Below are 25,893 nucleotides of genomic sequence, written 5' to 3' on the forward strand. Positions count from 1 at the left end.
GACCCACCCCTGGTGGCACATGCCCACTCACCTGTGTGACAGAGTGGGTTTCATGGAGCTCATGGAGTTGAGGGGAGGCTGCATGGGGAGTTTCCCAGGGGGGTCGCTCTGGCGGCTCTTCTGATGTCGGAGCAGCAGCAGGCGGCCGAGCTCCTCGCACCAGGAGGACAGCAGGGCTGCAAGGAAGGACAGGATGGTCAGCAGGCTCCTCGGCCACCTCACCCACCCAGACTGGGTGCTCCTGACGCTGGCTTCGCCTCCACCTTGGTGTGACACCAGGAGAGTCACTAAGCCTCCTCAGGAGGCCTCAGTGTTCTCACCTGTATAGTGGGGCTAACACACCTAACGGAAGGAGGACTGAAAAGCTGCTGTTACTGTAGGAATGGATCAGAGGAGGGCTGACCGCAACGGCAAAGAGGAGAGAGTCAAGACGACAGAGCAGACAGCAGAGGCGGTGCCAAGAGGAGACCGGAGAGGGGCAGAGGGGCCAAGCACAGACCTGGGCCCTGGGCCCAGGTCAGGAACTGCTGGCCGCCCCCGGACGTCTCAGTGAAGCCCCCTCCCCTCGGACTCTGGACAATGGGCTCAACATGGCTTCCTCCCCATGGGTGGGACCCCAAATCACAAGGTTTAAACAAAATCCGGATCCTTCCTGGAACCTGTTGACGTTCCCAGGAGTGCCTGCAGGGTTCTCCCTGACACTCCTCCCCCAAAAGTATCCTGCTCGCTGAGCACACGTGCACCCACCTTCCGGTCAGGACTGCGACAGGTCCCTGCACTGCTGGGCACAGATGCTTGAAAGGACAAAGGATTTCCAGGGCAGAGAGTGGCCCAGGGGCTGAGCTAGAGTCTGCCAGGGGCACCAAAGGCAGAAGCACAGGAGAACCCTCCACATCCAGGCTTAAGGAGGCCTCGGAAACCAAGAGAAAAGCCACCGGAATGAACTGGGTGCTGGGGGACTTTCTTTCATCCTGAACTGTGCCGGTGCGGCCACCAGAGGCCAAAAGCACCCTCAGGGTCAGTGTTTCTGGCCAGTCCTTCCAAAGCGCATAAAGGAGCTGAGGTTTGGGGAAGTCAGGAGTCAGGAAGGCTGGGTTGTCACCACCTTGCTGTGTGACCCTAAGGAGCTCACAGACCCTCTCTTGGCCTCAGTTTGCCAGCAGGGAAAGAGGAGTAATGACCCCTGCCCTGCCTTTCCTCCAGGGCTGTGGTCAGGGGCAGGAGGGGAAACTGCGGAGACCGTGGAAGCAAAAACGGCTGATCACAGCCCAGCCAATGCCTCACTCCTGCCACGAGTAATCAGCCAGACTGATCTGATAGTCCTGGAACGCGTCGACCTGGTCAGGCGACCAGGAGCCTTTTGAACCAGGACTGCTCAGCCACTAGGCTGGATGCAGAGCCCACTTGCTTGTTTCCAGGGTCTCCCATGTGGACGCCGTGTCCTTTTCTCGAATCCACCCCACGTGATGCAGGATATCAGCTCTCATCCCCATCTACAGATGAGCGGACTGCTTCACTGCTCAGGCAGGTGAAGTCATTCGTTCACAGTAACCACAGTCAGAGAGAGGCAGACACACAGATGGTGCCCCTGCTGCACATCCTGGTGGTGAAGCCCAAGGCTGAACCAGAATGTGGGGGAGGAGATGAAACCCTTCAAAAGGCCAAAACCAAGAGGCCATGGTCGCGAGCCCCTCTGATTCAATGAGAAACGCTTCGGGCCTCATCTGAATCACAGCCCTTACCTCGTCAGCAGGCACTGGGGGAGGACACACAGACACACAGGCCCCGGGGTGGCAGCACAGGGCTGCCGCTTCAAACCGCTCAGATCCTGGAGAGGCTGCCCCATCAGCCCAAGGCCCCGAGAGGCAGGGCTGGGGGGCCCCTGAGACCCTGCCAGGCTCTGCCCGTGCCCGTGGCCCAGGCAATCTCCGTCAGGAGTGCAGAGCGAGTGGGGCCCAGCATCTTTAGGAGCAGCAGGAGAACCCCGTCCATCGAGTCCTGCTGAGAGCTGGCTGGGAGGGAGGTGCCCATGTTCCCAGGGGTCTGCCAGGGACCAAAGGACAAGAGAAGGGCAGTGGTTTTTGTGAGAATGGGGTGGGGTGGTGAAGGGTCCCGCCGGGGTCACCAGGTATGCAAAACTGCTCAACCAGAGGGGAAAGCGAGGCAGAGATGCAGCCCGTGCCCGTCCCAACAGGGCACCTGTTTCTCCCTCCAGGAGGGGGTGCCAGTGGGCGAGCTGCGTCTTAAAGCTGTGTCCTGCCCCTCTCTGTGGGCCTCACCATACGACCACCTGCACAGGGAGGAGGGTGCCAGAGAGGAGAGGCCCCCCCCCGCCCGGCGTGTGTCTACCCAGAAACCGTGGCAAAACGCCCCTGAAGCGGGTGCCCAGCACACATCTGCCTCAGCTGGAGGGAGAAGCGGTCTATTCAGCGAGGCTGGAACAAACAGAAATGAATTTCCAGATTGCTCCATTCTTCTCCCAGGCCCCTAGTTACCGCTTCTTGTGCGGGGGGGCACCGGGCATCTGGAAACTCATTTGCACGCCAAGCACGAGGCCCGGCGGATCACAGCGATGGAGGGAGCGCTCGGCTGCCAGCACAAAGGATGGCCGCAGATGGTGCCGCCTGCTGCCCGCCCTGCCCACGGCCACCCCTCCCAGCCCGCGCTCCTCCTGGGGGCCAGCACGCCATGGGAGGGGGTGGGGGCACAGCGGGGGCATTCAGAGCTTTCCTCCTGTGTCACAAGCCACCCGCCTACTTGGTCAAGGACGGCCCTTGTCTTCCTATTGCTAGTGGAGTGGTTTTCTGCAGAGAGAATAAAGGGAGGCTGGTGGTGTAGAGGGGCCTGGCTGGGGAGGGTCTGGGATGCTGTGAGCAGATGTGCTGTGGGTATCAGGCAGCCATGACACAACACAGATGCCACGACAGCCACATTCCTACAACCAAGAGGGAAAGGACAGGGAGCAAGGGAGGCACCACCTGTCACCCCCTTGGCCCGAGTGGCCAGCTGGCACAGAGGCCACGTGGGCAGACGCATGGCGGACGGACGCAGGGCAGGTTCTCATCATGGCGCAAACCAACACAAGCTGTTCTGAGGCAAACATCGGTTAATGATAACACATGGGGATTTGCAGCCAAAAAGTCAGAGACCCAGGAGAACTGACAGACAGAGGCAGGTAGAGGATTATGCAAGGACAGAAAGACAGCCTGGCAGGGTAGGTGTCTGGGTGTGCATCTGCTCTGTCTGTACACGGCTGAGCCAAGCACGCCTCTCTGATGAGGCGGCACCAGTGTCTACACCACCCCAGGAGAGGGGAGGAGAGGGGCCTGTGGGACAGTGGTGAGCAGGCTGTGGGACATGGGGACTAAGCGCCCTGGCTCTGGAGTTCCACGGACTGAGCTTGAGTTGTGCCCTGACACTCTTTAGCTGGGAGATTTCACACAGGCTGCTTCACTACTTGGAGCTCAGTCTCCCCATCTGTGAAATGGGCTTAACAGGGGCTTGCCTGCCTCAGAGAGTGGACGTGAGCTGTAAATTGGTGCTGTCAGTCAACCGCATGGGCATCCAAGCAGAAGCCAAAAGGGAGGGAGGGTGGGCGGAGGCCCAAAGGACCTTGTAACTCACAGCAGCCCCAGAAAAGTAACCCCTCCATCGTACACCCACCTCTGCATTCACAGAGCACCCGAAGGGCTGGTGAGGCACGGACTCCACAACCCATCCCAGCTCAGCCTCTACCACCCATGTGACGCCTTGAGCAAGTCCCCTAAATTCCTGTGCCTCAGTTTCCTCACCTCTAAACTGGGGGGGTGGCAATTCTACTCCCCACGTCACAGAGCAGCTGTAAGGATGTGCTGCGTTACCACCACAAAGCACAGGAGCAGCGTCAGGCACGGAGTAGGTGCTCTATGTATGTTTGCTACTGATACAATGACGATTAGTATTTTTGACCTTGGTTGGTAGATAAGTGACCGACAGGATGGGCTTTGGTGTCTCTGCCCACTTCTGACCACACAGCAGCAGCCCTGAGGGGTCCGTGGAAGGGAGAGGGGATTCCAGCCAGGGAGAAGACACGACAGTTTGACCTCTCATGCTCCCACTACCTGCACTTGTCTTTGCAGTTTATCCAGGAAGCTGCAAGGGACACCAGGGTTCCATGGACTTAAACAACTAAGTCACCTGCCAGCAGCAGGTGTCTTACAGTCGATGTCATACCATGGTGTGACTGGTGGTAGGTTCTTCTTTCCTAGTCGTACCTAAAATAGTGGTGTGTGTGAGACAAAGGGGGGCACCTCCTATTAATGGGATCCAGTAGACATATCTAGGGGCCCCTGCACCAGAGGGTGTTATGGTAAGGCGGCACGGACTTCTCTGGAAGAGAAATGGTAATGAGCATGGGGTCTGAGAATCAGGAGGGGCACAGGACGCAGGTCTGAGGGAGGGCACCAGGGGAGAGCCAAGTTCCCGACATTTGCTCCCCAAGATCTCCCTGGCTTCTGCCCCTACAGCTGGCGGCCACCCCAGTGTCCTTTAGGGACAAGTAAAAGGAAACCAGATGTAGAAATGAAGGAAGGTCTGGAGTAGAGCCCTGGGGCATCTTAGTCCTGGCTTGTCCCAGATGTGCCCTCCCTGAAAACAGTGGCAGGCCCTGCATGCGCCTCTACCTGCAGCTCCTGGCAGAAGGGATACTCAGGCTGGGCTGCTCAGATGAACCAGTATGGGGCTGCTAGCCTTACTTGAGAGAGGCGGCAGACGGAAGAGGCTGCACGGCTGCCTCTGGGAATTGCCTGGGCTCCAGGGAGGGAGGGTGGAGCTGCGTCCTCCAAACCAGCAGAGTAATCGGCAGACAATGAGCCACTTGTGGGTGGAGGGGTGGCAGAGGCTGGAGTCTGGGAGTCGGAGCATCAAAGGGGCAGACAAGCTCGCCCGGGCATATGCAAAAAACTGCCCCTTGCCAGGCAGGACTTGGGCTTAAGAAGGAGCCAGAAACCAGAGGCAGCCATGTGGCCACAAAAAAAAAAAAAAAAAAAGCAGCATTTGTTTCCTATGGAGGTGAGCATACGGATATTCAGACAGTGAGAGGCCTGGATACTCACTCCCGGTAAGGTCTGGGAATCAGGAAGGGATGGGGGCATGGGGGTGCAGGGAGGATGAAAGGCAGTCTGGGGAAGACGGTACAGAGACCTGGGTGTAAGGGCCAGGCAGGAGAATTACCAAATGTGCTGCAGCCCGGGGAAGTTACACGCAAAATGAAACAAATGAAACAAAGGCGTATTAAGTATCAAGGGCATCTCAGCAGCTAAAAGGCTGCTGGAGAACAGAGGAGCTCTGAGTGTGGGAGTGTGTGTGGGTGAGACAGTGTGTGTGTGAAGAGGGAGGGAGGGAGGAAGGGATGAGGGCTTCTGAGACCCAGGGATGGGGCAGGACCCAGGGGGGCTCAGGAGGTATGCCTGCCAGGCGGCGGGCCCTCAAACCACGCTTCTGGGGGAGATGGCGGAAAGGAAGTCAGAGGGAGGCAGAAAAAGCCCCTGGGAACATGCCAACGGGGGTCACTGGTCAATGAAATATACTAATGACACATTTTCAAATGCTTTCATACCATCAGCTTACTCTATCCACACAAGACCCTCTGAAGTGGCAGCAGAAGCTTGGTGGTCCCCTTTCCCAGCAGGGAAGCCTGGTACGGGCCTTGCCTGGTGAGTCAAGGCAGAAGAACCAGTCTTCCACGCTGGGCTCCTCCCCCTTTCCCCTCCTTTCCTCCCTGGCACATCTGAGTTCCTGTTCCCATATCCACTCAAATCCCCAGGACCACCTCAAGCCACCTCCAGAAGATGGGCACTGCCCCCCGCCCCACCCATGGGTCACTGCAGCCCGATTATCTTTGCAGTCTGTCCCCTCTGCTTCTTGCCTGCTCCTATCACCTTCTGCAGCTTTGTCCTTTCTCTCCTGAATTATGACAAGCACGTTCTATCATCTATCTCAGTCTCCAATCCCGCCTCCTGCCAACCTGCCCTCTATAAGGCGGCCAGAGGAATTTTTCCACAAATGTATCCTGTTCACCTCTTTCCAATCTGTGTCCCCAGAGGCTGCACAGGGCCTGGGAGACGGTAGATGCTCAAAGGATGCTGAAATGAGTGAGAGATGCGCTATCCTGGGGCAAGCTGGGGGTTCTACAGAGACAGCGTGAACCCCGAGGGCCACGACGGGATTCGAGGGGTTCACTTCTGCAACCCTGGCACCCAGCACAGGCTATGCAGCCAACACACACCTAACAGACGGAACTGCAGCTACACAACCCAATGTGCAGAAGACAGGAGAGATGGACAGACACCGGGCACGCTGCATCTGAGATCCAGTCGATCAGGGTAATACCCTGGGCACCCTGTGGCTTTTAAACCTGCCAGCAGCTCCCCACTCCTCAGGGGTGGGGACCCAGCCCCGAGACCATCAGCCCTGAATGGAATCCTATCCCCATGTGTCCAGGCTGGGGCTGTCATCAAATAAAATCTACAACCAAGTCAAGTGACACCTGTTTTGTGACGTGCACACCCATCAGTGGGCCACTCAGTCCAAACTGGGGAATAAAAGGTAACAAGCAGTTTACAGAAACAACATCCATTCATATAACTTGGAAGGCCAGCTGCAGCCCTGGCTCTTCTCTACTCACGGGTTGGCACTGGTGTTCCTATTGATGCGTCAATCACACCGATGACCCCAGAGCACCTCACCCAGGGCTCCCTGGGGATGCTGCTGTTGCTCCTCCTCCCGCCCCCCCCACCCCCGGGCCCAGGCCACACCCTCCTATCTTCTGACCTTCCTCTTTCATCTCCTAAAACACGGGGTCCTGCCTGGGACCACTAACCAAGGAAGCTTGTTGTGGGGGGTTGGTCAGAAACAGTGAAGACTCCTGCCTGTGCCTGGAGACCAGGGTTCTACTCTACAGATCTAGCAGAGAAAAGGAGGAATGGTGAGGGCCCAAAAGGGGAGGGAGAAGGGGGTTGCCGAGATGACACAGGCCTGGGCTGGTCTCTCCATCTCATCTGTAAAGTAGGGAGACAGTAAGAGGAACCTCTCTTCACAGGCCTGGCGTGAAGAGCCCTAAGATGAAGGAAGGGCCTGAGCTTTAAACCACATGTGAGAGATGGCAAGTCTTGTGTCAGAGTCTCAGCTGGAAACTCAGAAGCTGTGAAATGTTGACTACCTTCTGCTTCTAGAAGGCAGAGTGGCCAAGAGCACAGGCTGCCTGGGTTCAAGCCCCAGCTCAGCACTTAGCAGCTGTGTGACCTTGGGTAAGTTAGTTAACCTCTCTGTGCTCTGGTTTTCCCTTTGGTAAAATGGGGATAATAAATATTACCTACCTCCTAAGCCATCATGAGGATTAAACAAGCTAATACACGTAAAATGCTAGTATGATGCCGAACATACAGGAAGAACTATAAGAAAAAACTGTCGCTTCTGTTATTAGGAGGTTTCTCTGTCTCCCCGTCTACATACTGCTGCTCAAATAAAATACAATTCCTTTCACCCGTGTCCAAGAGGATCACACAAAACGCTTATACGTCTTGGGCCCAGGCTTACACCACCTCCTTCACACCGGGTGCTCTCTGGGTGGGCAGTGTTGCTTCCAAGCACCCAGTGGTGCCCATACCCAATGTTTGTTTCTGCCAGACACTCTGTATTGGGCAGGCCCGAGACCCCACGACACTGAGCCCCAGGAGCTGCTCACTCTGACTCAGCTCTGAGGCCACACAGTGCAGGCGGCCAGCCTGGGCAGACTCTTGCCTCTGGAGTGCCTGGGTGGCGGGAAGACCTTCGGCCCCTCCTCAGTCCCCATGCACCTGTGTGTCCAGCAGGAGGTGGGACAGGAGGCAAGGTCAGGATTCCTGCTGTGATCCATGGCCCCTGAGAACAGAGCTGTCCACGGAACTGTTATCTGCCCATCCTCCTCTGTGCCCACCAGCGCTGGGTGCCCCAGAAACAGAGCAAGGGGCCCCTCCCTGCCGGTTCTCTTGGACCATCTCCTCCAAGGAAATGGCACAGGATGCGCATGACCACAAAGGGTCAGGGCCAGGGGCAGCGACTCAGAGCCCTTGGGCCAGGGGCAGTGGCGGTCCGGCCTCAGGAAATCAGACATCTGTTCTACGTGGCCACTGACCCAGCGGGCAGCCTGGGGCTACGTATGTATCTGCGAAATTGGGTGACAGCACCCCACTACGGATGGGAGGACCTAATGGGATCATGGGGGGCACACGGACAGGCTTTTCGTTTTCCCAGCCATCTGGTGCCCTCTGCCTCACTGCAGCCTCGCCAGCCCCAGCGAGGAGCTGGCCAAGGGTGAGGCTGCCCACGTGTTACGAAGCAGAAATGGAGGCCCAAGAGGAGGTGATTTAAGCACAGTCACATCGCAGGACAGCAGCCCCACTGCTGGTCTGGGATGGTTTCCCTTTCATCCCCAGTCAGGATGTCACCTGGGAGCAGACGCATCCCCGGGAGATGGCCGCGCGCCTCCTATCCACCTCCTACTCCCGTGAATCAGCACCACCCCAGTGCATCGTCCCTGGCCTGCTACCAACTTCCTGTGTGACCTCAGGTAACTTCCTTCCCTCTCTGGACCCTGTGTAAAAGCGGGGTGAGCGCTTGTGCTTTCTGAAGTCTGTTGCCCCATGACTCGGCCCTGGCCTCACAGCGAGCTCATGTCTCTCGAGGCTGGAGCCAGCCTCAACCCCTTCTCAATCCTGCAGGTGCCGTGGGTGGGATGAGCTGCTCATCCTAGACCCTCCCCCTCCCCACCAGGGTGGGCTATAGACAGAAGGGATTCCAGAGCTCTCACCTTGCCCAAGGACCCTATTTACTAAGGCCTTGAGCCCAGAGCAGCAAGTGGATCTGCTGAGGTCCAAGAGCCGGTGTGCGCAAGACGCAGGTGTGACAGGGCCCAGTAGGTGGGCAGATGGGCAGGAAGGACTCTGCAGCCTCAGCAGCTTGGGCAGCTGAGGGGTTAGAACTTCCCTCTGGTTACGGGAAATGTCATTCCCTGGGGGCTTGTAGGTTGGACTTTGGTGGCCCTGACAGCTGACCCCTGGAACATAAAACCAAAGATGTTTTCCTTGGGGGAAAATCTCGCTCTCCTGCAAAACAGCCGTATCATTGCTCCAGCACCAGCAGAAGCAGCAGCATGCTGTCCTGAGTTTCAGCTCCTTCTGGCTTTTCTAGATCGTTCCCACACTTTGCTGCCTGCTCTGTCACGTCCCATCACCGTGGGTAAGAAAGTCAAAACAAGGAAGGATCCACTGCTGGCCCTTTGGCCGAGTGACCCTGTTCCTCTCCATCTCTGCCTGCCCCCCTCATCCACACACAAGCCTCACGGGCAGGGTGACCACCAGATGAGTGGCGCCTGGTCCCAGGATTCACAGGGAGGCCCACGGCCTGCCCCGCCCAGCCCTACCTGCTTCTCTGTGCTGGGCAGATCCTGCCATCTGCGGTCCTATGGTCTGGGCCGGCAGGAGAGGACCTCTGGCATGCTCCACCAGTGTTCCCACACCTGTCCCCCAGGGCTGGTGGGGTTGGCAGGAGCTGGACGTCTCCAAGCTTGTGAACTCACCCTAGGAAGTGAACTCTGGGGGATCTCAGAGCTGCTGCTGGCAGGGTTGATCCCCAAACCAGTTTGGCCGTCCCTCAACCCTGCGGAGCGACCCAAGAGATGTCAGACGGGTTGAGCCTGTCCGTGGACTTTAGGAAAATCCCAGCCTGGAAAATTCCTTGTCCAGGTCACACCACCCTCTGGGCCTTCCTGGCTAACTCGGATTCAACTGAAAATACACCCGAAACAAGCTCAAGGGGGTGTTTCCATCAGAAAAAGAATGCTCCTTTCTTCTTGGGGGTGCCCCTCAGAACTGCCAGCCTGAGGGATGGGCCTGGATAGGGGCACTGGCCAAAGCATTGCTGTCTGCAGAGACCAGCTGGCAGGGAGCTGCCACTGTGTACTGCACCCCCATGGGGGGCCGGCTCACACACCCCTTGCCCCCTGGACTCTCATTAGCCACCTGGTGGTGGGGAAGTCACAACCCCCATCTTAAAGATAAGGGGCGAGCACAGAGAAGCTAAGTAACCTGGCTCAGGACACACCTGAGTCGGTGGCAGGCCAGGACCAAGGCGGGATCTTCCCATCTTACTTGGGACATTTGCTGGTGGTGGGGTGAGCGTGGGGCTCTAGACCATCTCAGCTGGAAATTATGCAGCATTGATAGCAAAGCATTAATAGCATTAATAGCTGGAGAGGGGAGGGGCCCCGAGCCACGCCCACAACATCTCGAGGCCAGGAGGCCTCCGTGCACCTGCACCCCATATGTCAGAAGGACACGGGTTCCAACAGGACTGACCTCTTTGGCTACCCAAGGATGGACGAGAATATCCCTGGGGGTTGGGGGGCAGTGCGTGCCTAGAGCCCATAGTCTCCCCACCTCCACCTTGCTCCGAGGCAGCACCTGAGCAGGACAGAGGAGACCCAGAGGCCCAGGCTGGCGAGGATGGTCTCCCCAAGCCACCGGCCCTGGCGTGACACTCCCAGTGCGTCTGCAAGACAAGACGGGAGCCACACCGTCTGCCTGCCTGCAGAGCTCATGCCCCGCGTTCCAGCAGGTCACCTGGGCAGCCTGTTTCTCTCCTCCGTGGCCAGTTTCTCCCGGGGGTTAAACACTACTGCCTGTTGCCCCCTCTCAGGGAGCCCGAGGGTTAAGGAGGGATTACAGGAATCAATTTCTTCCCTGGGTACTTCACTTTTCTGAGGCTTCCCAGCTGGGTACTCACAGTTTGGCTGTGTCCTCCCACTCCCAGTGTAAGAAGGAGTGGTCGGTGTGAGGCCAGGCCCTTCCCAGGGTCAAGCAGACCCCCGAGACCAAACACACAACCACCCACCTTTGTGGAGGGCCAGAGGGCTGAGTCTGAGAGCTGAGAGGCTTTGCTGAGCACTCCCTCCATCCGTTCCGGCCCCCACGTTCAATCTCAGGACCTTGACTCTTCCCGTGGGAGCCAGGAGCCAGTGACAGACCCCAGGACCCTTAAACGGCAGTTTCCTTGCACCCAGCCTGGACTCGTAAAGCCAGGGTCAGAGCCTTAGGGAGGTGCGGACTGATCCCAGGGCAGCTTTCTTTCTATAAAGGAAGCACCTGGAAAACTTACCAGCCCTTAAGAGTGGCTAAGGGGATGTGTGCTGTGGTGACGGGGGCAGAAGAGAGATTTGGGGCAAGCAGCACTTTGCTGGTGACCCTTGATTACTGCAAAGTGGGTTCAGGGCACTCACTGTTCTTGGAGAAAGAGCAGGTTCAGGAGAAACCTGCTGACCAGACCCCCAGCTCTCCTGCCTCTAACCATTTGGACCCCAACCCTCCCACTCCTTCCCGGCTTCCCCTGGCTGAGTGACCTGGTAACCTCCAAGGATTTCAGGTTCCCGGCACAAGAAATGCAGTCAGTGATGCCTGCCCCTGACTCTGGGCTTGTGCGGTGAGGCCTGAGCACTGGGCAGGTGGCTTAGAGGCGGAGGCAAAGCTCCACTCCACCTACAGTCACTCTGGAAATCAGCTCAGGGGCACATGACCTGGCCCCACGGGCAGCACTTGGTGGCAGACTCAGATGCTGCTTCCGGACCCCGCATTGTGGGGGATGACAACCTTCCGGTGGGTTCCCTATCCAGAACTGTGTTGCAGGGTTTTCTCTCTTATCCGCTTATCTAGCAAGGGCAGCTGAGAGCCGCGCATTTCAGGAGTCTATGTCTTGGCTTCCTAATCGGTCATTCCACTCCTTTTCTGAGAACCCCTGAGTGTGGATGTTTGACGGAGCCCTGGAAACCACCCGTGCCTGGCTGGCACGACCCCTCCAGGTGCCCAGCAGGGGTTGGCAGTGGATGACCCAGCTGCCCAAAGCACCAAACTGGCCTCCATCTGCCCCACTGGGCTCTCCTTCTAAACTGCAGGGGTCCCTGATGTATTTTGGAGACTATCTGCAATGCTTTTAGCAGGCTGGCTCCTCGTTTTAGTTATGTATAGGTAGACACCATTCGAAGAAAACCTGACATAGGGACTGAATTTATAGAACACTTAGGGGGGAGGGGGCAGGAATCGAGAGAGGAGTTTTCTCTTTGCAGAAGCTCCTTTATGTGATGAAATGATTCTCTGTGAGGTTTCTTTCAATATCCAGCTGCCTTGTTGCAATGAAAATAAGAATTATTTATACGAATTCCATTTACATCTACTGCTTCCTGGCTGCACCTGTTACTCAGAGTGTAGCACACCTGGGTGATGTCTGGGTGACTGTGGCCTGGACAGCGAGGCCCCGGGGCAGGACAGAAGTACTTGGGTTTCTAGGCCAGGGGTTCTCGATCTTGCCTGTGCATCAGAAGCAACTGGAAGGCTTGTTCAAACCCAGAGTGCTGGGTCTCACTCCCGGTGGAGTTTCTGATTCAGTGGGTCTGGGGTGGAGCTGAAGAATTTGCACTTCTAACCAGTTCCCGGGTGATGCTGCTGCTGCTGGGCCGGGGAACCCCACTTTGGGAACCACTGCTCTAGACTGAGGGGTGAGCTCAGTTGCCATTTTCTGCATGAACAGTGGGAGGGCACCATTCCTCCCTCGCCCCTTCACGCAAGCTCTCCGGCCAGGAGGGCCGTGGGCCTGGCAGATGGCCTCTCACCCCGCTGCTGACTTCCCCGTTCTTTGTGTTCAAGGCTCTGGAGGTTTGACTCTCTTCCCGCCGTTGGTCCACGAGAAGGAACTCCGGGCAGGGAGTCAGAAGTGGGCGAGCCTGGGTTTAATCCGCTGTGTGGACTGTGTGGTCCCGGGCAACACCCTGGTAGGTGTGTGCACCTCAGTTTCTTCACCCGCATGGCAACCTATCTCACCCAGCTGTTCTAAAGGTGTAATAGGGGCGACCTTGACAGTGGCTCCTGCGGACCAAGAACTTGATTCAGGCCGGGTGCCGTTCTGGGCACTTCGCATGCGCCGTCTCATTCAGGCTGGCACTCTAAGAAGTAACTACTACTGCCCCTGCCTAACCGTCTCCGCTCTACCACTCCCTAGTGCATTAGCGGTGTGGCCCTGAACCCTCTCTGCCTCGGGGCCTGCCTCACAGTGGCCCTAAGGACTGAGCTGGCTCCTGCAGGGCTCAGCACCACTGCGGCTCTTAGGAAGCAGCCCCAGGGCAGCTCCAAGTAGGCAGGCGGGGGCAGACAGCAGCCTGGGCCATCTGCAGTTCAGGCCGGCTCTGGCTCCATGTTTCTCTCCCAGAGCAGCTGGGGGAGGGAGCCGTCATTTGTTTAGGCCTCTGCAGTGTTTAATCACCACTCAGCTCTCCCTCCCTCCCTCCTCCCGCCCCCAGCGCCTGCTCTCTCCCTGCAGGAAACAGCTCTCTGCCTTCTGCCTCTGAGGGAAGCCATGAAAAAATTAACACAGCGCCCAGAGAGGAGGAGACACTGGGGCAGGGAGGGTGTCAGAGCCAGATGACCAGCTGGTGAAGACCAGCTGGTCCCAGCCGAGCAGACACCAGTTGGGCAGGCTGGATCCTGAGGGGGCTGTGAAGGGCCAGCAGGCCACAGGGTCTTGGATGGCCATCAGCCTGGGGGTCCAGAGCAAATCCATCTGCCTCTGAGGCAGCTGGAATGCAAAGCCTGGGCCTTCCTGGGGTCCCAAGCCGTTGGAGAACTTGAGGACAGGGATAGATTCTCTGCCTCTGCCCTGCAGAGGGCCAGGTCATCCAAGGACATGCCCTCGGGAAGGTCAACTCCAGGCCGGGCAGAAACTCAACACACTCTTTTTCTCTGTTCATTTTCCTGACAATCCTGTGATGTCAGGATCACTACCCCCATTTTCCAGGAGGAAACGGGTGCTCAGAGAGGTTAAGGAACCCGCCCAACGACCACCAGCCAAAACCATCAACAGAGTGGGATCTACTGCTTTTTAATTAATAAAATGACTTTTTATTTACCTAAGTAATGCACAAATAGCCTCCTTAGAAAGCTAACATTTCAGACAGAGGCCAGAAGAGGGATCAGGACCCACATTTGCTGGCCTCCAAAGCCACAGTTTTGCTAGTACATCTGATGGTTCCGCCTCACTGTAACATTTCCCCACCCTCCCTGCTTTACTTTTCAATGGTAATTTTTGAAGAAGTAAGGTGTGTATGTGATTAAAAATATACAAAAGTAGAAAAAAGGTATGTCCTGAAAAATGCAGTCTCCCCTCCCCAGTCTCGCATCTTAGTTCCTCCCGCCAGGGGAATCAGGCTAGTGGCTTTGGTTTTCCTTCCAGAGTTATTCCACCATTTACATGTATCAGAGGCGTTGCAACATCTGTCTGGAAGTTTCTTGCCCTGGATATCCACGTGGTTCGGCCCTCACTGGCTTACTCAGTGAGGGCTTCCCTGACCTTTCCAGTTTGCAGATGGCAGTACCATCCCCGCCACCTGGCTCCCTCCGTGACCCTCCTCTGCGGCACTTACTACCTTCTACTTTTCATGTCGTTTCTCATCTGATGCCCCACTGTGTGGTCTTGGGCAAAGAGCAAAAGCTCTTTCCAGTGCAGGGGTTTCCATGGACTGCATCACCGCCACATCCCCGGTGCCTAGAACAGTATCTGACACACAGGTGACACTCAACGTTACCAGAAGCCCTGGGCATGGCTGGTATGGGCAGACCCCACCCTGACACAAAGCGCGGCGTGTTATACATGCTGGGCTCAGCCTCCTTTTTAAGAGCACAAGTTTAAGCGCAAACTGATCGTCATTCCTAGAACACAGAACTGTGCCTTTTCTACCTCCTGTTTCTCCGGAGGACCCAGCCTGGTCTGGGGCACACAGCAGGAGCTCAGAGCTCACAATGAGCAGACCGGAAACTTGATCCCTACCTCACACCACAGACCAAAAAAAAAAAGCAAAATAATACATTGTCTGGAAGATGATATAGGTGAATACCTCCATGACCTTGGGATTGGGGAATATTCTCAAAGAGGACACAACAACCACTAACCATAAGGGGAAAGTTGAGAATTTTCCAACATAAAAGGGAAAAACTTCTGGTATACCCCTTGAAGAGAGTGAGAAGGCTAGCTAGCACAGGGGAGCGGAGCGTCTGTACGAAACAGAAGGCACACGGTGCATGGTGAGGCCCAAGCTCAGGGGCTCTGGGGAGTCAGGCTCCCCCAGACTGTCTGCAGCCACCCAGGAAGGCTTCTCAGAAGAGGCGGAAGGTGACTCCATCTCACTCCTCCCCCAGCTCCAGCCTCTTCCTCCTCCTCCATGAAAAACAAGAGATTTAAGACAGACGCAAGAGCCCCCCTTCCTTGCCCCGCTCAGAGATAACCAGGTAAGAAAAAACAAATGAGAGCTCCCAGGAGCCAGGCAGGGCCTTGAGAAGCTGGGTTTGACAGGGCAACAGCATTTAGCAAAGCTCACATCATCTATCACTGAGGCCCAGTCATTTAGATACTAGGCATTTGATTAAACTAATATGGGCGGCTGGGGCGAGGCATGGCTGGGCGCTTCCCACCCTCGCCTACAAATGAGACTGTCACACACAATCCGATTACCTTGACTGCCACATTTATCTCGGGAGAGGGGCCATCCATCACTCCTCAGCAGTTGACTCTGCGCATCCTCCTGGAGGAGGGGAATGAAGTGTGCCCCCAAGTTTCAGCAGGCAGTGTCTGTTGGGTCATTCATTCCATCGCCCTCTCGGCAAACACCGCCCCAAATGCTTGCCCTGGGGTAGGTCTTAGGCTGGGCACTGGGATGCAGAGCAAACACAGTCCTTGCCCTTGAGGGTCCCACGGAGGGTGTGTGGGGAGGTATGAGATCTGGCAACAAAGGAGAGCTCAGTGTGTCCTACAGCTGAGGGGCCCAGGCTTGCACGCCAGCTCCCACTCCTCCAGCTGGGACCCTGAGTGTGACGTGTCACTGATCTAGTCCTCAACTTCGCACCCGTGAGAGGGGATGATAACACAGGGCAGCCTGTCCAACAGAACTCCTGCAGTGATGGAGATGTTCTATCTTTGCGCTGCCCAAAACAGGGGCCACGGGCCACGCGTGGCTATTGAGCCCTTGAAACGTGGCTGCCGTACTAAGGAGCTGAGCTTTACGTTGTATTTAACGTTACTTCATTAAATCTAAGTGTGACCGCCCACACGGGGCTCTGGCTCCCGTGTAGGACACCGCAGATACAGTGGTGGCTGTCTTTTCAGGGTTGTGGTGAAGGATCAAACCAGGCAGCCTTAAAATGCCCAGTGCAAAGCTCTGCACATGACGAATGCTCACTGAAGGGTAGGCCCCCTCCTTCTCGGAGGGAGGGCTGGATTCTAAGGCCAAGGATGACGGCAGCTGTTATCTGATAACATGCTCACCTCTACTGTTCAGTCGTCCAGCAGGGCGGGCACAGTCCCGTTATAAAGAAAAAGAAGCAGAACTCAGAGGTAAGGATGGCACAAAGCATGACGTGGCAGACACAGAACTTGAGTGCAAGTCTTTGCGCCTTTGAACTCCCCTTCCTTCCACCGGACACCTGGCTACCCAGGAGACATGCAGCAGGAGCAAAGGCTCAGGGACGGGGCACGTGAGGGCAGGTCGGCTGGGCAGGCGGGGACCACCACGGTGTGTGGATGCCATGTTGACCCGCTTCTTCTCTGGACTGGTTTCCTCTCAATGTCAGTGCGGAAGAGGTGGGTGCCAGGCACACAGGGGCAACTCAGAGTCGCCCCAGCCCCTGCCCAACTCACCCCAGCCCTTCAGGCCAAGCCCAGGGCAGCACTGACGTCCCTCCCAGCGCAGGACAGAGCTGGGGCAGCCGACAGAACTTTGGGTTCTAAATATACCAACTCTAGATGGGGCCCCGTCCCGAGACTTTGGCAGGGAGCAACCAGACAGGGAGCCTCGGTGATACCTGGACCAGTGAGAGAGCCCGGGGAACCCCGGCTGCCTTCTGCGTTACAGGATGACGGGTAGCACAGGCTGGAAGGCTAGCAGACATGCCTCAAACTAGTTTCCGTACCAGGACCCTGAGCTCTGAGTGAGTCAAGTGCTCTCAGTGGGGGCCTGACCATCCCTTACAGGGCTGTAGTGGGGATGAGAGGCACTAATGAACATGTGAGCAGAACTCGGCACCCGCAAGTGTCACTCACTGGGACCTGTTCAAATCACTGGTATTGTCCGAGCTCTCAGAGCAGGTCAGAGACCAGGTGAGACCCACCCCACCACAACCAGCCTGCATCCTGTAGGTCTGAGAACGCTGGAGAGATGGCGCCTAGAAACAAGCACTCCAGTAGGGGCCGAGACCTCACCCCTCACCGGTGCGCTGTGTGACCCGGCGCCAGCTGCATCACGCCTCCGTCAAAAACGAGAATAAAACCACCAGCACGCGCTAATCCTTCTGCAAGGATCAGATGAACATGCAGAAGCACTTCTAACCTGGATTTGCACAAATCTGATAGAATCTAAGTGTGCCAGTGGGCAGGCTTTCCCGGTAGCTTCAGAGCAGCCTGACCCTGGTGAGAAATCACCTCCCAAGCAAAGACAAGCCCCCTGCAGAAACGGCTGGCGCTCAGGAGTCCAGGCTCCAGACATTCAAGAGACGGCCTGCTGGCAGAGGACTTCTCATGAAACCAGTGGCTGGAAAGGGGCGGGCCCAGGTCAGCGGAGGCATGCTTTGCGAGCCCCTCCTGGAACTTGCTGCAGGGGTGGCTGGCAGACTCCCAGGAATGGGCTGCCCTGGCTCATGAGGCCAGGCACAGGGGCTCCAGCTGGCCTGGGAGGCTGCGGAGGATGCAGGGGACACGCTGCAGCTGTAGGAGGGAGTAGGCTGCCCTGGACAGAAAGCAGGAGCCTCCTGGCAGGAGACCACCACTAGGCTGGGAGATGGGGAGGGAAGGCCGCAGGGTGGGAGCCAGGCCAGAAGAGCCTAGCGGGATGAAGTGACCTGGAAGAGGCAGAGATGAGGTGGCGCTGGGGAGAGGGGAAATCAGGGGAGCTGAGGAGGCCTCCCCGGAATATCCCGTCCCCCCAGACTCACCCGCCTCCACTCTCCCAGTCAAAGGCATGCTTAGACACTCACACATTAGTATAAATGAGTTTATAACAAACGGTGCCAAGATGGGCAAGGAGCAATAACTAAAGCAAAAAGAATGAGGTGGGGGAAAGCTCGCCCTCGCAGGTCACCTCCACAAAGGCAAGGAAGACAGCAGTGGGGACCCTCTGCTGCCAGGACCACCAGCACTCCCCCTCCCCCTCCCCCAAATGCCAAAATGCCAACACTCTTTTGTTGCCACTTAAACCAATTTGGGGGTAATTCTGCAGGCAATTGTCTTCCTATTTACAATGCGGCTCAGTGATTGCATGGAGGCTGATGGTTCAGGCTGTAATTGTATGGTAATCACTTCTGTTTATGATCGATGCGGAAATCACTATTGTTTTGCAGCAGGCTTGTTAAATCAAAAAAGTGCAGGGGTGGGGAGGGAGGATTTATTTCTGTGAGTTGGAGCCCCGGGAAAATGAAATTAAGCAGAGCAACCCAACGTGGGGGGAGGTGGCTCTGATGGCAAAGGCACCCTCACCAGCTCGGATCTGAGAGAGACAGGCAGGGACGCAGAGACAGTGAGAGAGAGATGCAAGGTGCAGGCGGAGAGACACAAAGGAGCAGAGACACAGGGAGGCAGGCAGGGATATGCCTAGGGAATGGCCAGGCTCAAGACAGAGACGGTCAGATGTTCAGATACACACAGAGGGGCCAGACAGACCCTACAGCTCATACATGCAAAGATGCCAAGAGAGACAGGAGGACCCCTTAGACACACCCATACTTTACCAGACCTGCTCTCACCTATTCCTAGGCAGGTGGGGACAACCCAGGTGCCAGGTAGCAGGCCAGGCACTACCTGCCCCATCTGGGATCCGCCTGCGTGCTCCTCGCCCTGCCCTAAGGCCGCCTACCTGCCGCCTGAAAACAGGGTGGCAGATGGCACCTGGGGGGCTCAGGTGGCAGAAGCAGGGCAGTGTTGCGAGCAGTGTGCTGTGGAGAATGGGGGTGGGGGCGGGAGGGGGGAGCCGCCCACCTGGCGGGCAGAAACCGGAACCTCCCGGAGGCTGCAGGGTACAGGCCTGAGCTGGGCGAGGGACAGCGCCTCCCAGGGCAGCCACGGGCACTCCATGGCACCCCAGGGCCGAGCCAGCCCAGGCTGGAGGCCAAGGCCTCACAGGGAGCGAGCAGGCACCAGCTGTGTGTGCAGCTCCAGCTAACCCCTAGGCTGCAGGCATATGTTTATTTTCTCCTACACGCTCTTCCTCCCCAGCAAAAGAGATCAGGCAACATACTGAAAATCACGACTACGGCCTAAAATACTAAGTGTTTGGTTTCTAAAGCCTCCAGGCTCGATGCCCCTTTTCTCTACCTGTCTGAACCGCCCTCTGTATTTCACGGTTCAGCCTCCCCTCTCCAGGGGAGCCTTTCCTGGGCCCACCCGGCTGGACCCTCTTCTCCTGGGCCCCATGGTACTGAGTGTCACATAGACTGTGATGCAGGACCGTGGTGGCCCACAGACCGGGCTCTCTAATCAGCTAGGTGAATCACCAGTGAACGGGTGACAGGCAGGCTGGGCCCTGTCACAGGTGGTCTCCCAGTGACTAGTGCAAGAACAGCACTCGGCAGCCTTCCCACCAGCATCCGTGTGGGCATGAAGGCCACCCAGACCCGATGAGATGGCTTCCCTCAAACCCAGGGTGCCTCGACTCTGCTGTTGCTCCCTGCATGCTGTCCTCAAAGACAGCCAGGGCCCTGGAATGGAGGGCAGTAAGCCTGGCCCTCCTTGAATGGAGGAGAGGACCATTCCCCATCCCTGGGTTCAGGCCCTGAACTTGCCCCGGCCCGGCCCTCAAACAGGCTACCCCCAGCCGGGCTGGGCCCTGAACTGGGGCGCCCTGGCTGCCTAATTAGGGGCTCAGCAGGGCATGCCAGGCAGCCTCTGGAAAACCTTAGAAGTGGAACGATCACTCCTAATTGGGCTTCCAGGATTCAGCTTAGGAAAACAGACTGCTTCTCCCCTGGGGACTTTGCTTCTGAAGTATATACAAACAAGTGATAGTTGTTCAACATTAAAAACAAAGTTGGCTAAAATGAGAATTTAAGCTACAATGAAGTTGTCTAAATGGAGAGGGACCTCAGAGGGCCAGGAGCTTGTGTGTGCATGTGTGCAGGCCTGCACGTCCACACAGGGCATGCTGGGTGATCAGCAGGTGGATCGCCTTTTAGGGTCACAGTATCATCTCAGGAGCCCCTAACCAAGCCCCGGATCCTATGGTCTGGACCCCACACCGCCTCAGGCACTGCCAGGGAAATGGAGAGGAGGGTCTCTGGCGGGCACCAAAGACACACTCTGAGGGTGGAAGGCCAGGGCTGGAGCCTCAAGGCCACCCTGACGACCCGCCCGCCCTCAGCCCCCCTGGCTGCCCAACGTTGGCAGCGACTGTATCCCCCACCCCCCGGGAAGAGATGGTACCACACAGGTGGAAGCACTTTCCTGGACCCCGAAGCGCTCTAGAAACATCAGAGAAGTTTTACTCCCTGCTCCCACCTGTGACCTCAGAGCCAACATCTGACCTGTTTACTTAGTACCCTGAAGTCAGGACCCTCGGTGGGGAGTGTAAGGTAAGGCCACCGGGCCGGGGTGTTCTCCCTCCCCACATAATCCCCCAAAGAGGCAGAGCGCTCCAGGTGCGTTCGCAGAGCTGCTGACAGGAAGCTGAAGCTCAGGGGGAAGGCGCCAGGCCAACCGAGGGAGGCGCTCCCTGCCCAGGAGCTGTGCCCGGGAGATGGGACTGTGAGGGTTCAGAGACCCAGCCTGGACTTTAGTCCCCACGCCAAGGGAGACAGGAATCAACCAACCCATTTTTCAGATGGGGAAAGTGGGGGCCCTGAGAGGCGAGTGACTTCCCGGCAGTGTCCCGACTCTACAGTGCTTTGATACACTGACCATCTGAAAGTCTCTCTCTGCAGGAACCTCTGAGAATATTCACAGAATTCTTCTGCCATCCCTGAGACAGGCAGAAAGGAAGCTGTGGAGAGCCTGGGCTGATTTCACCAGGAAGCCACGAAATGCCCTTTCCTGAGGGTCTGGGAGGGTCCAGAGTCATCTTCCCAAGGATGGGAAGGGCCTTCTGGGGTCAGCTCCAGCGAGCCTTCCCAGACCCCTCCCCCAGTCCCTGGAGTGATGCGGTGAGAAAGGCTGCTGGGCCAGATGCCCTTGGCCACGTCTGAGGAGGAAGAACATCCTAGAGCCTTGGAGATGCTCCCCCTCTCAGAGCTCCATGTCTGCCCTCTGGTTTGAGTGGGCTAAGGGCGTGCCTGCACGGGAGAAGGGGCAGGACAGGGACAGGCGCAGTGACTGCCTTTGTCCTGGGCCCCCAGGCCAGTAGGAGGACCGTCCCTCCTACCCCAGCATAACACCAGCATTTATGAAACACATCCCTTGTGCCAGGCACACGGACTTGGTGGGTCCTCACAGCCATCTCAAGGTCACTGCTATTACCATCCCTGTTTCTGCAGAGGCTGAGGCATCTCAGAGCTTCAGTAACTTGCCCGAGGTCACACAACTGCTAAGTGGAGGGGCTGCCCAGCATGGTAGGGAGGGATGGTGCGGGCGCCTGAACGCCCCAGAGGGATCAAGACGTGTTCATTCTTACACACATAAGCCATCTGGCTCCCAAGGTGCCCCTCCCACATCGCAGACACTCCCAACAACCCCCGTGTTCATGAAGCTACACAAACCCACGAGAACACCGTCACATACACTCATCCAATAATCGGTCAACTTGTCTCGTCCCGTGCGTGTCCACACGAACACACGCGTGTCCAACCGCAAGAATACACGATGTATGTACGCAGAGGCAAAACCCACGTAACATTTTCCAGTGTTCCATCTTATGCTTTTCTGCAACATACCCCGCCGGCCCGCCGCCCTGCAACAGGCGCACTAGCACTCCACGTATGGCCCTGCACAGCCGGGTGTCTTCCAGCGCTGCCATCTTCATTCGGGGACTTTAAGCTCCCAGAGGGCAGGGACCCTGTCTCTCTTCACATGCCCCACAGTGCTCCACCCAGAGCCAGCTCTTCATTTGTTCATTCATTCATTCAAAATATATTAGTGTGGGCTTCCCTGGTGGCGCAGTGGTTGAGAGTCCACCTGCCGATGCAGGGGACGCGGGTTCGTGCCCCGGTCTGGGAGTATCCCACATGCCGCGGAGCGGCTGGGCCCGTGAGCCATGGCCACTGACCCTGCGCGTCCGGAGCCTGTGCTCCGCAACGGGAGAGGCCACAACAGTGAGAGGCCCGCGTACCACAAAAAAAAAAAACAAAAACAAAAACAAAAACCATATTAGTGTGTAATTTTGCCCATTTGGATGCAGAACATACAAACGCAAAAGAGCTATAGCCATGAGCTTGAAGAAATAAAACATTCCCGTGCAAACCGAGGGCTAAAACTACGGCACAGTGAACCCAGGGAGGGCACAGGCGCGTGTATGAGTGAGCGGACACGCGTGGAGGGCGTGCGTGCAGGGCCTCGGCAGGACACCTGCTCCAGGACTCCTGCTGCTGCAACGGGCCTGTGAAAGAAGGGGACCCGCAGTTTTCAGAGGAGGCAACTCAAGTGGCAGAGTGGAATCAAAAGCTCCAGATCACCCGGGTGGGGTGCCGGCAAGGCTTCAGGTAACAGGTGTTTAAGACCAGGGAGGCAGCCAGCGAACCCAGCCTCGGGGTGGCCAGGCCCATCCACAGGCTAGGGTCTGTCCGGGCCAGAGCCCTCACCACAGGGAGCACCGCACACTCATCAGGATGCCGCAACTTGGGAAGAAATCACCACTGCGGAGGCTGTAACCTGAGGACAAAGATCTCATCCAGGTCATCACACGCGCTTCTCAGAGAGGGCACAGCACCGCGCGGAGCTCCGAGAGGATTATTGGCCCCTGACAGGCCCGATGCTGGGAGGCTTATTTCCAGGCAGGTGGGTTGCAGGGGTTTGGCTCACAGGGTGCACGGGCCGGTGTGGGGCCAGGAGGGAGGCCGGGCGGTGATGATCCCTCTTCCCCACCAGGCCCGTCTGTTGCTCACTGGCGCCACGGGGCACAGACATGGAGAGAGAGGAGGAATCATTCCTGTTTCAAGGGTCAAAGCGGCCTGGACAGGAGAAGCCAGGGCCTGTGCTCAAAAAAGGAAGCGATTGCTTGGCGCTTGACCCTTTCCCTGTCCTGATGCTGACCTCTGGGGGCCCCCTTCCGTGGGCTGGGCTGTCTCCCTGGGGCAGAAGTCACTAGAGACCCAGTGGCAAGGCTGCCCTGGGTCCAATAAAGTGGGGGTGGGGGCTTTCTCTGCTTTGGGTGCCACTGCCCTGAGCCCCCCAGGATGGTGGTGTCTGTCCTCCCTGCGGGGGCTTCCCCAGGACTGCACAGGAGCTTTGGGGACCTGACGTTGGCAAATGAAAAGGAGACACACCTGAGGGTTGAAGCCACAAGCTACTCTCAGCAGTGAGGGAGTCCTGAGCCCGAGGCCAAGAGCTCTCAGGGTCCCAGGGGAGACTGGGGGGTGGGGTGGGGGGCTGTTGACTCCAGGGTTTCTCAGGCTGGGGGGAGGGGGGTGGGCATTCCACATGTTTGCCAGGTCACTGGTGCGGGAGGAGAGGCAGCCCTGTGCAGGCACAGGAGCAGGTGAGACGGGGGAGCATTTGGATACTCTTGGGCTGTGATGGAAGATGATGAGGCAGGGAAGCAGGAGGATGTGTCCCCAGAGGAACAGGCCTGGCACAAACACGAGGAGACCCATGACGGAGCAGCAAGGACAGCTCATGCTTACTCAGGGCTGACCCGGTCCCAGCACCGTGTTCCAAGCTGTGGCTGGAATATGCTCTTTAATCTTCCTAGGACCCAATGAGATGAGTGCTAGTCCCCCATTTTACAGATGAGGAAACTGAGGCTTAGAGAGGATTAGAGGACCATTGTGTGGAGGGGACAGGAGAGGAGGGGGAGAGATGCTGATGAGCAAGGCTGGGGAGGGGGGCCTCTGAGGTGTGAGGGTCTCCAGCCTCTAATAGGGGGGAGCCACAGGAGGGCCACGCCCTCCCCATCTGGAATGCCCCCCCCCCCCCACTTCTCTGGGAATGCCCAGCGCTCACCTCAGCTACATCCCCCTGTGGAGACAAATCCCTAGGAAGCCACATGGCCCGGCCCCCCGGCCCCAGCTGCCCCTGCACTCGCACTGCACGCAGTCCGCTCCCCGAGACTGTTGCCGCCTCACTCTCCAAGGCTGGGCCCGAGTGCTGTCCTGCTTCCCGAAGCCCAGCACCCAGCACCCAGTGGTTGTCAAGCCCTGGGGTGTGAGATGAAACAGCGCGCTGGCTCCTGTGGCTGTCCCCCAACTCGGAGAATTTCCTTTCACTGAGTGCCTTTCCAGGAGTCCTCCGGACAGCTGGAAGCCAGGCCTGGACCCACGGGCCTTATCCTGCCAGCCCAACTCCTTCAAGGCTACTGGGCCCTGGGAGGCACCTCAACACGACGCGGCTCACAGGCCCTCTGCCCAGAAAATGCATTCCACACATGTTGGGGGGGCTCATGGACCCAAACGAACTATCCGTGGACCTCAGAAGGGAGAAGTTCTTGGGCAAGTTGCCCAGAGGGCTTCAGGAGTCCAAGGTGTAGATGTATATATAGGTCCTTCCCCAAGAAGGAAGTGAAAGTGGGCGCCTGTGCTGGCCCACTCACCCTTCCTCCAGGGCTAGGGCACCAGACGGCTGCCAGCGGGGAAGCCCTGCAGCTTCTCATCAGGACAGAACAAGTGGCAGGCACACTGCACCCTTCGCTCTCCCCTGGCCTTCTCAGGCTCTCCTGTTAACGGCAGCCACGCAGGAGGCAGCACGAGCCCCTGGACAGCCCGCCCTCCGCCCTGCGCGGCCAGGTCTCTGGTCACAACACACAGTGCAAGGGGCACCTTACAGACAAGAGAACTGAAGCCTGTGGTGTGGCCGAGACCCAGGCTCTTGGGCTGGGGAATTCAACAGAAACCGAAAGCCCAGCTGGTCTGGGAGCTGATCATACGCTGCGAGGGTATGAAGTCAACCTGGTAGTAATGAGAGCTGCCACTTACTGAGCAATTACTATGTGCCAGACACTAAGTGCTCAAAGCCCCATCTCATTTACCCACTGCCGCAACCCCGCTGGGCAGAGGCAGACACAGGCAGCTGTGTTTTATTCATCAGGAGACAGAGACTTGGAGAAGTTAAGTGACTTGCCCAAGGTCACCCAGTAAACGACAGATGTGGGTTTCATAATTACTCCCCGAAGCTGTCTTGGGAAGGGCTCTGGGCGGCCTCACTGAAGAGCCCAGGGTGTGGGTGGGAGTGGGTGAAACAGGGAAGTTCTGCGGGGCCCTGTGCTTCACAGAAAGGACAGCGGGGAAAGTCCAGGGCCCCGTGCACGGAGAGGGGTGGGACCTGCTAACAGAGAGGCAGGCAGAGGCCCCGGGACCCTGCTTCCTTATAGATCTGTGATGACAGAGCTATGAGGCTCCTCAGACAGCCTCCAGCACTGTCCAGCAGAACCTTCCGCGATGACGGGAACATTCAACCACTGCACTGTCCAATATGGTAGCCACCAGCCCCACGGGGCTACTGAGAACCTAAAACGTGGCTAGTGTGATTGAGGGCCTGACATAGAATTTCATTTAATTTTATCTAATATACACTTAAATAGCCACCTGTGGCTAGTGGCCTTTCGATCAGACAGCATGGTAAGCCCAGTGGTTCCTCCTACAGGTGGGATCCTCGAGAAGGATGAGGACTCCCTCACGTCACATGTCAACTTGGGAAGCCAGAGCTGGCCCAAGAGCTCGG

The 25,893-nt window shown here is 57.4% G+C and overlaps 1 protein-coding gene and 1 long non-coding RNA gene across 11 annotated transcripts in view; one reads left to right on the plus strand and one right to left on the minus strand.

Moving 5' to 3' along the window:
* The window catches only part of ZMIZ1 (zinc finger MIZ-type containing 1), a 231,882-nt gene that overhangs the window by 35,683 nt on the left and 170,306 nt on the right, over positions 1-25,893 (minus strand). For 9 of the 10 annotated variants that reach the window (XM_073793401.1, XM_033842284.2, XM_033842282.2 and 6 more), the window contains one exon: positions 32-176. In XM_073793401.1, the coding sequence (XP_073649502.1) occupies positions 32-176 (145 nt within the window). Of the gene's footprint in view, positions 1-31; positions 177-9,439; positions 11,332-25,893 lie in introns of those variants that run through there. The other variant, XM_033842285.2, reaches the window with a different exon arrangement.
* On the plus strand, positions 4,729-6,519 carry LOC109548422 (uncharacterized). Its single transcript, XR_002174510.3, has 3 exons — positions 4,729-5,098; positions 5,603-5,693; positions 6,081-6,519. It is a non-coding gene; the product is annotated as an uncharacterized lncRNA (long non-coding RNA).

This window comes from Tursiops truncatus, chromosome 16 (assembly GCF_011762595.2).
Source record: "Tursiops truncatus isolate mTurTru1 chromosome 16, mTurTru1.mat.Y, whole genome shotgun sequence".
Lineage (NCBI taxonomy): Eukaryota > Metazoa > Chordata > Mammalia > Artiodactyla > Delphinidae > Tursiops > Tursiops truncatus.